This window comes from Bos grunniens, chromosome 26 (assembly GCF_055505025.1).
Source record: "Bos grunniens cultivar Pamir isolate PY7600 chromosome 26, Bosgru_T2T1.0, whole genome shotgun sequence".
NCBI classification, from domain to species: Eukaryota; Metazoa; Chordata; class Mammalia; order Artiodactyla; family Bovidae; genus Bos; species Bos grunniens.
In genome coordinates, this window is record NC_141190.1 from 18,845,116 (window position 1) to 18,860,966 (window position 15,851).

At 44.7% G+C, this 15,851-nt stretch overlaps 2 protein-coding genes across 15 annotated transcripts in view; one reads left to right on the forward strand and one right to left on the reverse strand.

Annotated features, from left to right (window-relative positions):
- MMS19 (MMS19 cytosolic iron-sulfur assembly component) overlaps window positions 1-13,254 on the reverse strand; it is a 35,584-nt gene extending 22,330 nt beyond the window's left edge. For all 12 annotated transcript variants that reach the window (XR_015155876.1, XR_015155875.1, XR_015155874.1 and 9 more), the window contains exon 1: window positions 13,115-13,254. Coding sequence is in view for 4 of the 12 variants with exons in the window: in XM_086379383.1 (XP_086235509.1) it covers window positions 13,115-13,226 (112 nt within the window). In the remaining 8 variants the exon portion in view is untranslated. The remainder of the gene's footprint in view (window positions 1-13,114) is intronic.
- Window positions 13,255-13,415: 161 nt separating this feature from the next.
- Window positions 13,416-15,851, forward strand: part of UBTD1 (ubiquitin domain containing 1) — a 51,458-nt gene continuing 49,022 nt past the window's right edge. The window contains exon 1 of one of the 3 annotated variants that reach the window (XM_086379420.1): window positions 13,416-14,157. In XM_086379420.1, coding sequence (XP_086235546.1) covers window positions 14,088-14,157 — 70 coding nt within the window. In that variant the 5' untranslated portion in view covers window positions 13,416-14,087. The remainder of the gene's footprint in view (window positions 14,158-15,851) is intronic. The other 2 variants (XM_086379421.1, XM_086379422.1) reach the window with 2 other exon arrangements.

Below are 15,851 nucleotides of genomic sequence, written 5' to 3' on the forward strand. Positions count from 1 at the left end.
CGTGTCCGACTCTTAGCGACCCCATGGACTGCAGCCTACCAGGCTCCTTCATCCATGGGATTTTCCAGGCAAGAGTACTGGAGTGGGGTGCCACTGCCTTCTCCGGTTAGGATGGCTAGGTACAAAATTAATATGAAATTAACACTAGCTTGTAAAATTATATAAAGGAAAAAAGTAATAATAGCAACAAATAAAATTTTAAAGAGAGAGAAAAATACCTCAATATAAACGTAACAGAAAAATGTGAATATCTGAATGGTGAAAACTTTAAAGCACAAGTGAGAAAGTTGATGTGCAAAAAATAATACATCATCAGGCAAATTCTAAAAAAGAGGAATGAGGGTGGAAAGGCAGTTCTTCCAGATAGTAAAAGATTTTTATAAATAAATTTTACAATAATTAAAATATTGTATACTTCTGAATACACTTTATATTCTCCATAATAAAAGTATAAACAAAAAAGAACAGTATAGTATGAGTTCACAGTCAAAGAAATCAATGGTACAAAAATGGAGCAGGAAATCCAGAAAGAGACACAAATACATGAGAATATGATTTTAAAAAGCATTATTTCAATGAAAGAAAAACAGACTATTCAATAAATGCTGTTGCAATGACTGGTTATTTGGGGAAAAAACAAAAACAAAAAAATCAATGGCTCTGAATTTTTCACCAAAGTAAATTTCAAATGGATTAAAGAAAAAAAACAGGAGACCATTTCTAAGTATAATATAAAGTTATACTTTAACCATAAAAGAAAAGATTAGTTAAAATTAGCTACATTAAAAAAAAAAACCTGGATTTTCTGCAAGGCAAGAAAAAAAATCGTAAGACAAACTAGGAAAATATATACGCAATTCTTGTAACAAAAGGCTATTTTACCAATATAAAAAGAGCTTCTACAAATCAATGAGAAAAAGACCAACAACCAACTTAAAAAATGGGCAAGACCAGAAGATGCTGAACTACATTAACAACAGGAATGCAAACAAACTGGCAAAGATCAAACATTTTGTCTAACTCCTATGTTCAGTGATGGCAGGCAGAAATACGGCACTCAAACACTGCAGGTGCCATATAAGTTGGTTCAGCCTTTTTATAGAGGGCATTTTTTTCTTCCTTGGCCCATCCACTTGGCATGAGGGATCTTAATGCCCTGACCAAGGTTTGAACCCATGCCCCCTGCTTTGGAAGCACAGAGTCTTAACCACTGGACCACCAGAGAAGTCCCCAGGAAGAGCAATTTGAGAGTATCTTTTAAGGTACAAGTGTGTCAATACATATGCTTTAACCCAGGGAATCTTCTCAAAATTTACCCTATGTACTTTAAAAAGTGCAAAATAATGCATGTACAAATTTTCTCACTTCAGAGTAGTTTATAATAGCAAATGACTGTAAATAACAAATGGCCATCAATGATAAGAAATCAGTTAAATTAGTTATAGTACACCCATACAATGGAATTCTCTGTAGCTAACTTAGGAAAAGAAACTGAAAAAAGGCTGAGGAACCTATATATTTACACTAATAATGGAACAAGATTTAAAAGCAGAACATAGAGTGTCAGTTCAGTCAGTTCAGTCGCTCAGTCGTGTCTGACTCTTTGCGACCCCATGAATCGAAGCACGCCAGGCCTCCCTGTCCATCACCATCTCCCGGAGTTCACTAAAACTCCTGTCCATCAAGTCGGTGATGCCATCCAGCCATCTCATCCTCTGTCGTCCTCTTTTCCTCCTGCCCCCAATCCCTCCCAGCATCAGAGTCTTTTCCAATTAGTCAACTCTTCGCATGAGGTGGCCAAAGTACTGGAGTTTCAGCTTTAGCATCATTCCTTCCAAAGAACACCCAGGGCTGATGTCCTTTAGAATGGACTGGTTGGATCTCCTTGCAGTCCAAGGGACTCTCAAGAGTCTTCTCCAACACCACAGTTCAAAAGCATCAATTCTTCGGTGCTCAGCTTTCTTCACAGTCCAACTCTCACATCCATACATGACCACTGGAAAAACCATAGCCTTGACTAGACGGACCTTTGTTGGCAACGTAATGTCTCTACTTTTCAATATGCTATCTAGGTTGGTCATAACTTTTCTTCCAAGGAGTAAGCGTCTTTTAATTTCATGGCTGCAATCACCATCTGCAGTGATTCTGGAGCCCCCCAAAATAAAGTCTGACACTGTTTCCACTGTTTCCCCATCTATTTCCCATGAAGTGATGGGACCAGATGCAGAGAGTGTACATAAATAGTATTAATATATAGTATGTGCATAGCATTGTTTTTAAAGGGAGGGGGAATTATTTCTATTTGTATTTATTTATATCTCTAGAAGATAAAAGGAGTTAGTAATACTGATTGTCTCCAGGGAAGGAGACTGATAGCTAGGGGAATGAGTGTGTGTGTGTTCAGTCACTAAGTCCTGTACAACTCTTTATGAGCCCATAGTCTACAGCACACCAGGATTCCCTGTCCTTCACAATCTCCCAGAGTTGCTCAAATTCATGTCCATTGAGTCGGTGATACTATCTAACCATCTCATCCTCTGCCACCCCCTTTTCCTTTTGCCTTCAATCTTTCCCAGCATTAGGGTCTTTGCCAGTGAATAAGCTCTTTGCATCAGGTGGCCAAAGTACTGGGGTTTCAGCTTCAGCATCAGTCCTTACAATGAATATTCAAGGTTGATTTCCTTTAGGACTGACTGATTTGATTTGCTTGCAATCCAATGGGGTTGAGAGGTAGACTTAAAAAAAGGTTTTACTTTGGAATAATCTTTTAGGTTTAAAGAAAAAAGGTTGTAAAGGTAGTACAGAGTTCCTATATATCTCCTTGCCCAGTTTCCCTGAATGCTAACATCTTACATAGTACATTTGTCAAAACTAAGACAGATGAGCATTTGTATATTACTTTTAACTAAACTCTAGACTTTATCAGATTTTACCCATTTTTCCACTAATGTAATTTTTCTGTTTCAGGACCCAATTAAGGATATCACACTGCAACTAGCCATAATGAATCCCTCAATCTTCCTTGTTTTTCATGACTTTGGTATTTTAAAAAAGTATCAATATTTTCATAAAATGTCTTTTGATGATTTTTTTTTTAATGTTTTTCTCATGTCTGTCCTGTGGTTATGGATTTGGGGTAAGAATAATAGCATAGAGGCAAAGTACCTTTCTCGTCGCATCCTATCACAGGTACAATATATCAACACAACTTACCACTGGTGCTTGTAACTCTGACCACTTGGTTAAGGTAGTGCCAGCAGGTCTCTGCACCACGCATACAGTTATTATTTTTCCTTTTCCGGATTCTTTCCTTTGGAAGGGAGTCACTAAGTCCAGAGTCCACACTTAGTGAGTTAGGACAAAGGGGAGATTCAGCTCCGTTTCTTAGAAGGAGGACTATTTATCTATGTTGTTTGGAGTTATTCTAAGGAAGATTCATCTCTTCCCTTCATTTATTTAGTTATTTATATCAGCATAGGCTCATGCATATTTTATGCCTTGGGTTATAACCCAATACTAGGCTATTTTGTTGCTCAATTTTCTATCTTTAGCCATCAGGAGTTTCTTTACACTTGTTGGCACCAGCGTCCCTTTGACATACCCTATCCTTTTATTTTTTTAAAGTGCTTTCTTACCTTTTGGCACTACAAAATACTAAAGGTTCATGTTGCAATTTCCCTGCCCCAACCCTTGAATCAGCCTTTGCCCCAAGAAGTCCTGGTTCCTTTTATTGGAGAATGGTATTAAAAACCAACATTTGGAAGTAGCTCCACTCATTGCTATTGGGCTATCACTGCTTCTAGGCCCTCCTCGGCAGAGAGAGCTGGGAAATACATGTACGTATTCTAACTTACGTGTATACACGTATTATCATTATTTCTGTACCTATCCATATATATCAAACTAAATATAAGATGATACTAGAGTCTCCACTCTAATATAGTACCACAGGGTCCATTCTAGCCTTCCCCCTTGCTTATTTATAATTTGTTTCTTGGACAGTGAGGAACTTGGTTCCCATTATCTACCATTTTTTATTCTTTTCAACCCTAGTGTAGCTATAAATTACTTTTGGAATTGTCAACCTCTGTGAGAAACAAATTCATAAGTAGAGCACAGCATTTATGGGCAGTTTTGCCTTCAGCCTTAAACAGTTTCCAGACAAAATATTGTTTTTCAAACACTTAATCCGGTGCCGTCCATGCCCCCTTTCAGTTCAGTTCAGTCCAGTCGCTCAGTTGTGTCCGACTCGTTGCCACCCCATGAACTGCAGCACGTCAGGCCTCCCTGTCCATCACCAACTCCCGGAGTCTACCCAAACCCATGTCCATTGAGTCGGTGATGCCGTCCAACCATCTCATCCTCTGTCGTCCCCTTCTCCTCCCACCTTCAATCTTTCCCAGCATCAGGGTCTTTTCAGATGAGTCAGCTCTTCGCATCAGGTGGCCAAAGTACTGGAGTTTCAGCTTCAACATCAGTCCTTCCAATGAACACCCGGGACTGATCTCCTTTAGGATGGACTGGTTGGATCTCCTTGCAGTCCAAGGGACTCTCAAGAGTCTTCTCCAACACCACAGTTGACTACTACATAGTCTTGACTAGATGGACCTTTGTTGACAAAGTAATATCTGTGCTTTTTAATATGCTGTCTAGGTTGGTCATAACTTTCCTTCCAAGGAGTAAGCGTCTTTTAATTTCATGGCTGCAATCACCATCTGCAGTGATTTTAGAGCCCAAAAATATAAAGTCAGCCACTGTTTCCCCATCTATTTGCCATGAAGAGATGGGACTGGATACCATGATCTTAGTTTTCTGAATGTTGAGCTTTAAGCCAACTTTTTCACTCTCCTCTTTCACTTTCATCAAAAGGCTCCCTTTAGTGAGGATATATCATACACGAGTAATATAATAATACAGACTAGTTCCAAATTGGGAAAGGAGTACGTCAAGGCTGTATAGTCACCCTGCTTATTTAACTTACATGTGGAGTACATCATGAGAAATGCTGGACTGGATGAAGCACAAGCTGGAATCAAGATTGTGGGGAGAAATACCAATAACCTCAGATATGCATATGACACCACTCTTACGGCAGAAAGAGATGAATAACTAAAGAGCCTCTTCACAAAAGTGAAAGAGGAGAGTGAAAAACTTGGCTTAAAGCTCAACATTCAGAAAATTAAGATCATGGCATCTGGTCCTATCACTTCATGGCAAATAGATGGGGAAACAGTGGAAACAGTGGCTGACTTTATTTTTTTGGGCTCCAAAATCACTGCAGATGGTGACTGCAGCCATGAAATTAAGAGACACTTGCTCCTTGGAAGAAAAACTATGACCAACCTAGACAGCATATTAAAAAGCAGAGACATTACTTTGCCAACAAAGGTCCGTCTAATCGAAGCTGGGGTTTTTCCAGTAGTCATGTATGGATGTGAGAGCTGGACTGTAAAGAAAGCTGAGCACCGAAAAATTGATGCTTTTGAACTGTGGTGCTGGAGAAGACTCTTGAGAGTCCCTTGGGCTGCAAGGAGATCCAACCAGTCCATCCTAAAGGAGATCAGTCCTGGGTGTTCATTGGAAGGACTCATGTTGAAGCTGAAACTCTAATACTTTGGCCACGTGATGCAAAGAACTGACTTATTTGAAAAGATCCTGATGCTAGGAAAGATTGAAGGTGGGAGGAGAAGGGGACGACAGAAGATGAGACGGTTGGTTGGCATCACAGACTCAATGGACATGAGTTTGAGTAAACTCTGGGAGTTGGCGATGGGCAGGGAAGCCTGGCGTGCTGCAGTCCATGGGGTCACAGAGTCAGACATGACTGAGCAACTGAACTGAACTGAGTAATATAGTTAATTCATCTGCCACAATCTGCATGGCATCCTGGGATGAAAGGAAGACTTCTCACTGTGGGTCTTTTTGCACCTTTTGAATGTTGTACCATGTGAGTATATTTTTGAAAATGCAATTTTAACAGCACAATGGTAATTCACTTAGATCTAACAGAATTATCATAGAAATTTTCAAAGGAGCAACTAAGAGTGAAAGGTTAGCAATCTTCTAAGTGTTTGATTAACGTCAAGGAGTTTTAGCTCAATAAGGTGTGGCAATCAGGGAATTACTTCCACAGTCTATTCTGGGTCCTCAACCCACCTACCTTTAAATACAAGACCTAATTAGTCAGCTCTCGCCAAGACCAGACTTTGGCTAAGTGAAGAAGAGGCTTGAGAAAACGAAACTCCAGTTCCCCTTAAGTCTGTGGTCTCTGAACAATAGCTGTGAGCTGAGCTGGGCAGAGGCGTAATCTGGTACTAGAGTAAGAAGCCCAATCTGACTGAGGAAGGGAGTGCTCTAGCTGGGATTCACAGCTCGTGACTGGCACCAATTTAGACATCAGGCACTCTTAGCCTTACTCGTGCCAGGATGTGGAAGGCCCAGCTGCTGCCCCTGCTCCTGAGAAAGAGCCAAGGGAACAAATCTGCAAGCAGTGGGGTGGGGGAAGGGGCAGCAGCCAGACTAACAGGGCAAACTAAGGCACTGAGAATTAGGTTCTACACCCATCCTGTAATGGCAATACTTAAGAGACAGACCCATCCCCGGGTTACAAATTACTGTATCACTTGGGAGGGTGGAAAAGGGTACTTCTCTGCAATCTCCTGGACAGAACCCAGGAAACTCTGCTGAAAAACCCATCTAAAAACAAATTTCAGTAGCAGCCACAATGGTGTTAGCATACCGGAAGCCACAGGGGACTGATAGCTGTTCCTAGCAAAGACTATCATGGAACTGAAGCACTCTTTTTCAGCAATACCATCAGATGCTGTGGGTCTGATCTAATACCTGTGGATGCTCGGCCAGAGTCTCTCTTTGGAAATACCTCAAATGCTATAGGACAAAGACTTGACTACTAGGCCCCATTCAGTCACCTCTAATTTTTTCATTAAAAAAATATTGAGGTAAACTTTATATACAGTGAAATGTATAATTTGATTAGTTTTAACAAAAGTATACCTAGAGTAACCAACACCCAAACTAAGACACAGAATGTTACCATCACCAAAGTTCCCCTCATGCTCCCTATAGTCAATCTCACTCCTATAGCCTGCCTCGAATTTTATAAATGAAAAAGACTTCTTCAGCATTCAGTATACATTATTACAAAACTGGCTGCTTTATATCAATAATTACAAAGAAACATCCATTTGCATGTGATCTCTTGAATCTCAGTATATGGGCAAATTCTCCTAGCACAGCCTTCAGTCTTCATCCTTTCACAAAGATTTCATGTTGAATCAATGCAGCACCAACATAAAAGAGAAGTACAAAAGTCATACAAAATTAGGAAAAAAAATGGGGACTTCCCTGGCGGTCCAGTGGTTAAGACTCCGAGTCTCCATGACAGGGAGTACGGGTTAGATCCCCGGTCTGAGAACCTAAGATCCCACATGCCATGTGGTACAGCCCAAAGGAAAAAAAAAATAAGGAAAAAAAATGAAGAGACAGTAAAGCTGTTGCAACAGTAAATAACAGTAAGAAAAATGCAAGTAAGGTGGCAAAAAACTAGAATCAGTATTTTGAGGATGTTTTCAAAAAGCTGACTAAAACTAACATTTTAGTCTAGTTTTGTTGAGCCTATGTTAGAAATGTCTCTCAAAGTTTCATCTTTTTTTCCTTTTCATCCCTATGACCAGACTATCAGGGACAGCTGTCAAAATAGCCTTCCACTTTTAGTGGAATGAAAATGTTCTGGAATTTTTATGGAGTGGTGATAGTTGTGGAACATTGTGGATATACTAAGCCACTTCTTTCTTAAAATGGTTACTGTGAATTTTATCTCTTATCTCATTTTTATCTCACTTTTTACAGTGAATTTTATCTCACTATCTCACTTTTTAAAAAGCCTTCTGATTCATTCCTAATAATCTAAAATGCACAATTAATTATCTGCTCAGCAATCTCCATTTGCTCCTCACTGCCTGAGACCTGACTCCTTGGCTTGATGTCATTCATGATTTAGCCCTCACTCTCCTCCAGCCTCATCTTTCATCATAGCTCCTATCATTCAGTCACAAGAGTTCTCAGCTCTTCCATATCCTCAAGCCTGGAGACATGCTCCCTTGGTTTGGAATGCCTCTTTCTTGCCCTTGTCAGTCTGAGGAACTTCAACTCTTCAAGATTCAGCTCAAATTGCAACTCTTCCTGTGAAGGCTTCCTTGATTTCCAAAACAAAATTACTCCCTTTTTCATGTTCCTTTAACTATTCTTTAACAGATTATCATTTGTTTGTTTTCATTTATTCATTCAATATTTATTGAACTCATTATTGTAAATTAATTAACATGTTAGGATTGGAGAAAGAAATATAGATAGGGAGCTTTTAAGGAACCCAGTTTTAGGGGGCAGAAAGACATTTAAAACAATTAAAAAACAACTAGTTCAGCATTACTATAGTGATACACACAGACTGGGGTAACATAGGAAAGGAGTAAACTTCTTAAGTGTATACTGGAGTAGGAGCCATTCCCTTCTCCAGGGGATCTTCCCAACCCAGAGATCAAACCCAGATCTTTTGCATTGCTGGCAGATTCTCTGCCATCTGAGCCACCAGGAAAGCCCATGTGGGACCACCTACCACTAACTTTATTTATTTTTAAACATTTTTTTAAATGTACTTCTATTTACTTGGCTGTGCTGTGTCTTCACTGCTGCATGGGCTTTTCTCTAGTTGCAGACGGCGGGCGGCTACTCTCCTGTTGCACTGCACGAGCTTCTCATTTCGGGGGCCTCTCCTGTTGTGGGTTTCCCTGGTGGCTCAGACGGTAAGCAGGAGACCCAGGTTCATACTTGGGTCGGGAAGATCCCCTGAAGAAGCAAATGGCAACCCACTGCAGTATTCTCACCTAGAGAATCCCATGGACAGAAGAGCCTGGCAGGCTACAGTCCATGGGGTTGCAAAGAGCTGGATACAACAGCGACTAACGCCCTTGTTGTGGAACACAGGGTCTAGAGCACGCAGGATTCAGTAGTTGTGGCCCCTGGGCTCTGGAGGACAGGCTCAATAGCTGTGGTGCGTGGGCTTAGTTGCTCCATGGCATGTGGGGTCTTCCAAGACCAGGGATGGAACCCCCCATCACTAACTTTAAGTGATTAGTTCTTCCAAATGAAAAACACCTGAATACCTGGAAGTTAATTATGCACTTGAACTCCAGGAATGAAAGAAGCCAATAAGTTAATTTTCCTAACAGCAGTCTCACAGGCATAAGGAAAAATAAATGTAAGTTTCTCTCCCTATTTAGGTAGATCTAAGATTTTCCAATGTATTCAAGATTTGTTCTCTAAAAATGAACCTACTAGCACCTGCTAACTACCTACTCTTCCCTTAACGGGACACCAGTTCATGTGGGGCGCTGAGGAGTCGTCAAAGGAGTATTTACATGAGCACTGACATAGAATGCACAATCACACTTCTGTCTGATGGAGTCGCAGCCTCTTGAGTAGCAGCCGAGGGGGCATGAGGGAGGATGGAAGGAACAGGAGAGAGAAATCCCAGTCGGTACTCAGTTCCAATCAAGTTCTCAAAATTCCCTTTCTGCTGAGGATGCCACACTTTTCTCAGAAATGTATTTACTTTTAACAGCCTTCTGATTTCAAGAATAGTGGTCTCCTCATGGAATCACAAATGTGGGAAAATACAATGAAGACTGAAATGAAGGCAAATCCAAATAAGAGGAAGAAATTTTATATCCATCACCTGTAAGGCCAACGTGATCAAAATCTCCTTTCCCAGTTTTTGGACATAGTACTTTTCTTTTGCTCATCCTCAGGCTCAAATTCTTGAGGTCATCTTAAGAGTCCTCTCTCACCCTGTAACTAGTTAGGCCTCAAATTCCATAAATTCTTCCTTCAACATCTCTTATTCATCTTTTATACTACCTACTTATGCTAGTCTCCAGGGGACTCTACAGTAGGGTATGTTATGGAGACGTGTACAGAAGTAGCTACTAAAGTCAAGTAAAAAGTATGAGTGGTTGAGAAATAAGTTCCACAAAGATTCTGAAGCGTGAGATGATGTCTGCCTAGAGGATCAGGAGACACCTGGGGGCAGACACTGAGCACTCAGACTGGGCCTTTAATCCCAGGTCTAAGGAAATGGCAACCTACTCCACTGTTCCTGCCTGGAGAATCCCAGGGACAGGGGAGCCTGGTGGGCTGCGGTCTACGGGGTCGCAAAGAGTCGGACACGACTGAAGCGACTTAGCAGCAGCAGCAGCAGCAGCAGTGGAGGGATTTGGGAAGGAAAGAACTTAGGGGAACAGCAAATCAAGGTGGCTGCCTGAAACTAAAGATCCAGGAGGGGAGTGGCAGCCACCGAATGCCTGGCTGAGAAGTCTTTAACCCTTAGGCTGCCAAGTCACTTCTCTTCCATCATTTGCACCCTCTGCCTCTGACACCTACTTTCATCAGGAACTCAAATGGAAACAAAGTTGGTGGTAACTACCTTTGTGATCACAGGGTGTTCCTTCTGCAGTTACAATTTGTAGGAGATGCTGCTGCTGTGAGTGGCTGAATAGAAAGTTGGTCCCTTTCAGCAATCACAAAGCTTGACTTAGGCTGGAGGATTACAAAGCATATCTTATTCTGCTGCTGCTAAGTCGCTTCAGTCATCTCCGACTCTGTGCAACCCCACAGACAGCCCACCAGGCTCCCCCCTCCCTGGGATTCTCCAGGCAAGAACACTGGAGTGGGTTGCCATTTCCTTCTCCAATGCATGAAACTGAAAACTGAAAGTGAAGTTGCTCAGTCGTGTCCAACTCTTAGCGACCCCATGGATTGCAGCCTACCAGGCTCCTCCGTCCATGGGATTTTCCAGGCAAGAGTACTGGAGTGGGATCTTACTCTGGGGATGCTTCAAAACTCTGTCACCCTTCAACAACTCTAACTAAAGCTGTGATATAAGATTAAGAATACCAACTTAATCCTTCTCAAATTCACTATATGACTCTCTTACTCTAGGATGTACACTGACTCCAATTACCTACAATAGGTCATTCAAATCCCTCTGCTTAGAATCCAAGGTTAGGCATCTCAACCCCACCAAACCTTTTCAACCTTATCTATTATAACCCCTCGGTTAGTTATCTGTTATTACTAACCTCCTTTCCTAATCAGGAGGGTTAAATTACAACAGGGCTAGTATTACAGACTTAGCTGAGCTGAGTTACATTTAAACTAGACAATAGTTTAGGCCACTTTTTTTTCAGGCATAAAAAATACAAATTTTACAAGAATATTTTAAGAACTTGGCAGTCCTTATTTGTGCTGGCTTCTCAAATGTGTTCTGAATTTGAAAACCCTAAATTACTTTGTTCATAATGTATAAATGGGAGTTACAAATAACACTTTTTATAGTAATGTTCTTTATCTCGGTAGCTGGTAGGTGTATGCTTTTGTATACACCTACAAAAGCATGATTTTTTGTATACACTTACAAAATGTATGATTTTGATTTTTCAAAATCAATGAATGTATGTTTGAGAGTTGTACACTTCACTGAACACAAACTTCATACCAAAATAAACTAAAACAAACCCTAGTTAATGACATGCATACCAAAGCAGTCAGAGGGAGGTGTACTCATAGCTGCAATTTAAATGATGGACAGATACGTGATAAAGCAAATTATATTAAAATGTTAATGGTAGAATCTAGGCAGTGGGTGTGTGTCTTTGAAGAAATTATTGAGACTCTGCTGGATGTTTGAAATTTTTAATAATAAAACATTGGGGAAAATGACACTGATAACACAGTGCAGTTGTTAATCACAAGCACTGAGAACACACTACAGTGCACAAAGCTGTACGAAGTTCAGCTCAGTGGAATGACTGCATCAGACATTCATTTGCTCCTCGATGTTTCCATGTCACCCTGCAAATACCTCTTGCAGTCCTTTCCATGGTCCATTGTACTGTTTGCATGATCGCCTCTCCCACTACATTGTAGGTCCCTGGGAGTCACAGATCTAGTGTAATTTGTATTTATATATAACTTTGCATCATGTTTGAAAAATGTGTTAGGTAACTGTGGAAGCATTGAGTGAAAGTGGGATATCACTAAGGATCAATGGTTTATGCTTCTGACAAATTCACTTCATTCATTGTTCACACATCCTGAAAGTGATTATGTTCAGTTTTCAAGAGAAATGTATCCTTTACTTCTCCCTAAAACATGCAAAATTTCCAAAAATAAAAGTCATCTGTACTGACAAGATTACTTTGTATTCTATTACTTAAATGTCAGGTCTGAAGGCCTTCTAACATTCAATAACTACTTAGGTTTTTTTTTTTTCCCTAAGAGAGTAAAGTCTCAGAATTCCAAGGAAATCTGTAATTTGTTTTATTCAACTCTTAGATAAGCTGCCAGAACTTAGAGATTCCTAAATTGATCAAAAGTAGGAAACAGGAGTTCTGGAGAAAAGATAAAAACAAGCACCACGTGCACCACATTAAAAAGTCACAAAGCAAATTAATCAAGAACTTTAACAAGAAACGGAGGGTAAGCTTTAAGAAGGATACGCAGAACATCTCAAACTCCCCCTAGACAGGTTTCTCTCCTCCTCTCTGCAACTACAGCCAGTCAGAGATCCGGCCGCCCGACCACTCCCAACATGCCACGCGACTCGAGCTGATGCCGCTGAAGATGCTTCTTCTTACGTCAACTTCATAGAAACAACGTGCTTTCGCAGCACGAGCCCCTGGTTCTAAACTGGAGGACCTGGGTCCGAATCCCAGCTCCTCCACCGGCCTCATCTGAAAGTCTCATGCCCTCGCTGGGCAGCAATTTACTCATCTCTGAAACCTTAATGATTCTCCTAACCCCGGCCGGCGCACAGAGTGGCAATAAACCGAGACGAGGGGCGTAAGGGCGTTTTAAGGAAGACTGCAAGCGACTCGCAATTTGTTTGGCTCTCAAGCATGCGTTGCTCACAACCAGCCCCGGACCAATGTCTCAAAGTCACCGCTGTCCCTTACTCCCTTCCCTCCAGGCGCCTCTGCTGAGGCCGCTCCCTCCTGGATGTCCCAAAGCGGAAGCCGTGCGGCGCCGTCTGCCGTACCTGCAGCCACTTGGTCAGCGGGGCCCTCCTGCTGACCCATGACGAAGTCTTGCACGAGGCCCCACAGGGTACCCAGAGGCGCCACCGCCTCCAGAGCCGCGGCGGCGGCCATGACGCGAACTGGAGACCGTGGGAGGGGAAGTGGGCGGTGGCACGGACCGGGTCTCTCAGCGCACGCGCCTCCCCGAGCCAATCGCCTGGCGAAGGCTGAGGGGCGGGGCGCTCCCTGGATCACGTGTCTGCCGGCTCCAGGCCAAGCAGTTCCCGGGAGGGATGGGGACGGTCCCTCCCAAGGGGCGGGGCCTGGAGTCGGGGCGGTGGCTCAGGGAAGGGAAGGCTGCTGCCGGGCACGCAGCCGGGGGCCATTGAGGGCGAATAATTCCCGGCCCAGCTCCCCGGGAGACGGGCGGCGGGGCGGGCACCTGGCTGGGTGGGGCCGAGGGGGCGGTCCGCACCCTGGGGGAAACCAATGAGAAAACCAGGCCCGGCCCGAGGGGGCGGTGCCGTCGGTCACATGCGCACCTGGGGCGGGCGGCGGCGGCGGCGCGGGCACCGCGAGCCGGCGGCAGGCAGCGGGGCTGGGCTGGGGCGGGGTTAGGCAGGTGAGTGACAGGCTGCGGGGGGCCGGCCCCAGTTGGGAGCCCCGAGCTAGCCGGGAGTAGCTGCCGCGGTGCCCGCCCCCTCTCTCCGCCCCTCCAGCGGAGCTGGTCTTCGGCAGGGCACCGTCGCGGGCCCCCCTGGCCCGGCCACCTGGGACTGTGCTGGGGAGTCGGCCACCTCCCTCTCTCCCCTCGTCCGCAAAGTTTGTGGCGAAGCCGGTGCCGGGGTAGAGCGCGCCCCGGGGGAGATTGGTGAGCGCCCGATGCTGGGCAGCAGGAGCCGTTGACCCGGGACGCCGCCGTCCGGGGCAGGAGCGCGGAGCAGCAGATCAGCCCGCCGCCTCCGGTGCATGGGGCCCGGCTGAAGAGCCAGCATGGGCAACTGCGTGGGGAGACAGCGCCGGGAGAGGCCGACCGCCCCAGGACACCCCCGCAAGCGAGCAGGTAAGACGTGGAAGGGAGCAGGGTCGTCGGCGCCCGGCTAGTTTTCCTCCTTGCGGGAGAACTGGTTCTCCCGAGCGACCTCCCGCAGCTCCTGGCGCCTGGGTTTCCCCGATGGCTGCTCCCGAGCCAGGCGGGACACCCCCCCCCCCCCCCCCGCCCCGTCACCTTCCCAGCCCCGGTGGCCGGGGAAGCAGAGTTGGGGCAACCGCGAGCCCTGACCCGGCTGCGAGCCTAACTCTCTCCAACTGGGAAGCTCCGGGTGGGGGTGGGGGCAGGGGCAGGAAATGTTTGCAGACCGCTGAGGGGCCGACGGAGGGAAGGAGGGCCCCGGGCTGGGGCGCTGCTGGCCTGGCCGCGGGGCCGGGGTAGGAAGCCCGCACGTCGGGGCGCGGCGCGGGCGGCCAGGCGTCCTCAGAACTCTGAGCAAGCGAGACGAGCACAGTCGCTCCTTCCAAAGACTGTGTCATTATCAGGCTGCAGATCATGTCTGCTGGAATCCGACTTGCAAAAGCAGCGCAGGACTCTGGGAAAGAAATCTTTTTCCCGCAGGGCTTTTTAGAGCCTCCGGGCCGTCTGGGAGTCTAGGAAAGGTGGGGTGCGGGGTGGGAATCGCGCTCATGTTGTTGGGATCCTTCCCAGCCTTGGGGATGGGATCTGCTCGCTGGTGATCCGCGAGGGCCGGCAGCGCCTTCTCACTTTCTGGGTACACTCCTCCTATCCTGGCGCTCCGCCTGGGTAAGAGGTCTGGCGGTCGTTTCCCCGGGTCTTGTACTCACTTCACTTCCTTCTTAGAGAGTGTTGCAAGGACCTTCTGAGAATGATAAAATCACACACTTTAGAGCTCAAGGAGACCTTGGAAACTTGTCTAGACTCCAGATAGACCTACCTCCTCTTGTCTAGATCCAGAGAATTTGAGCAACTTGTCCTCAGCCACACAGCTAGTTAGTAGTACAGCTGGGATTAGAACGCAGTCTCCTTTTCATTCTCCTACTCAGTTGCCACATATCCCTTTATGTAAGAGGAGCCACAGGCAGAGTTATTAATGAAGTAGAAACTCTAGTTGGTGTTTCCTGTCTCCTTTGACACCACAGGTTTGTGTTGCTTGAGTTTCGGAAACTGGGAATGAAAATGAGGGGAAACAAGGGGAAAGCAGGGGAGGATGTCTGTGTGTTGGACAGGATGACTTGTGCAAGAAGCAACATGTTTTTTTTATAGGGAGGACGACATAAAATTTAGCATTGAAATCCACTTGTCTGAGGGCAACACAAGCCATTCTTCTGACGTGGAAAGGGGGTTCTCAAATCCAAGGGCTTTCTTTCATTCATTTATTCAACAAATACTTATTATTTATGCGCTTAGTGTATGTAATTGTTTAGTAGGTTTTTTGGTTTGTTTTTTTTTTTACTGTTGACAACTCTCTCCCCTTTGAAACTACCCTCCTGGCAAAAACTTTTCCTTCCTTAGCATTTTGGTTTTTCTCTGATCACTCAGGCCCACCAACACCTCCTAGTGTGGGACACCGTGGTTCTGTTTGTTTTTCAAAATTTATTTATGTATTTATTTAGTTTTGGCTGTGCTGGGTTTTCCTGGTTGCAGGGAGCAGGGGGCTACTCTTTTGTGATGTGAGGGCTTCCCGTTGCAGGGGATTCTCTTGTTGCGGAGCACAGGCTCTAGGGCTCAGGAGCTCCAGTTGT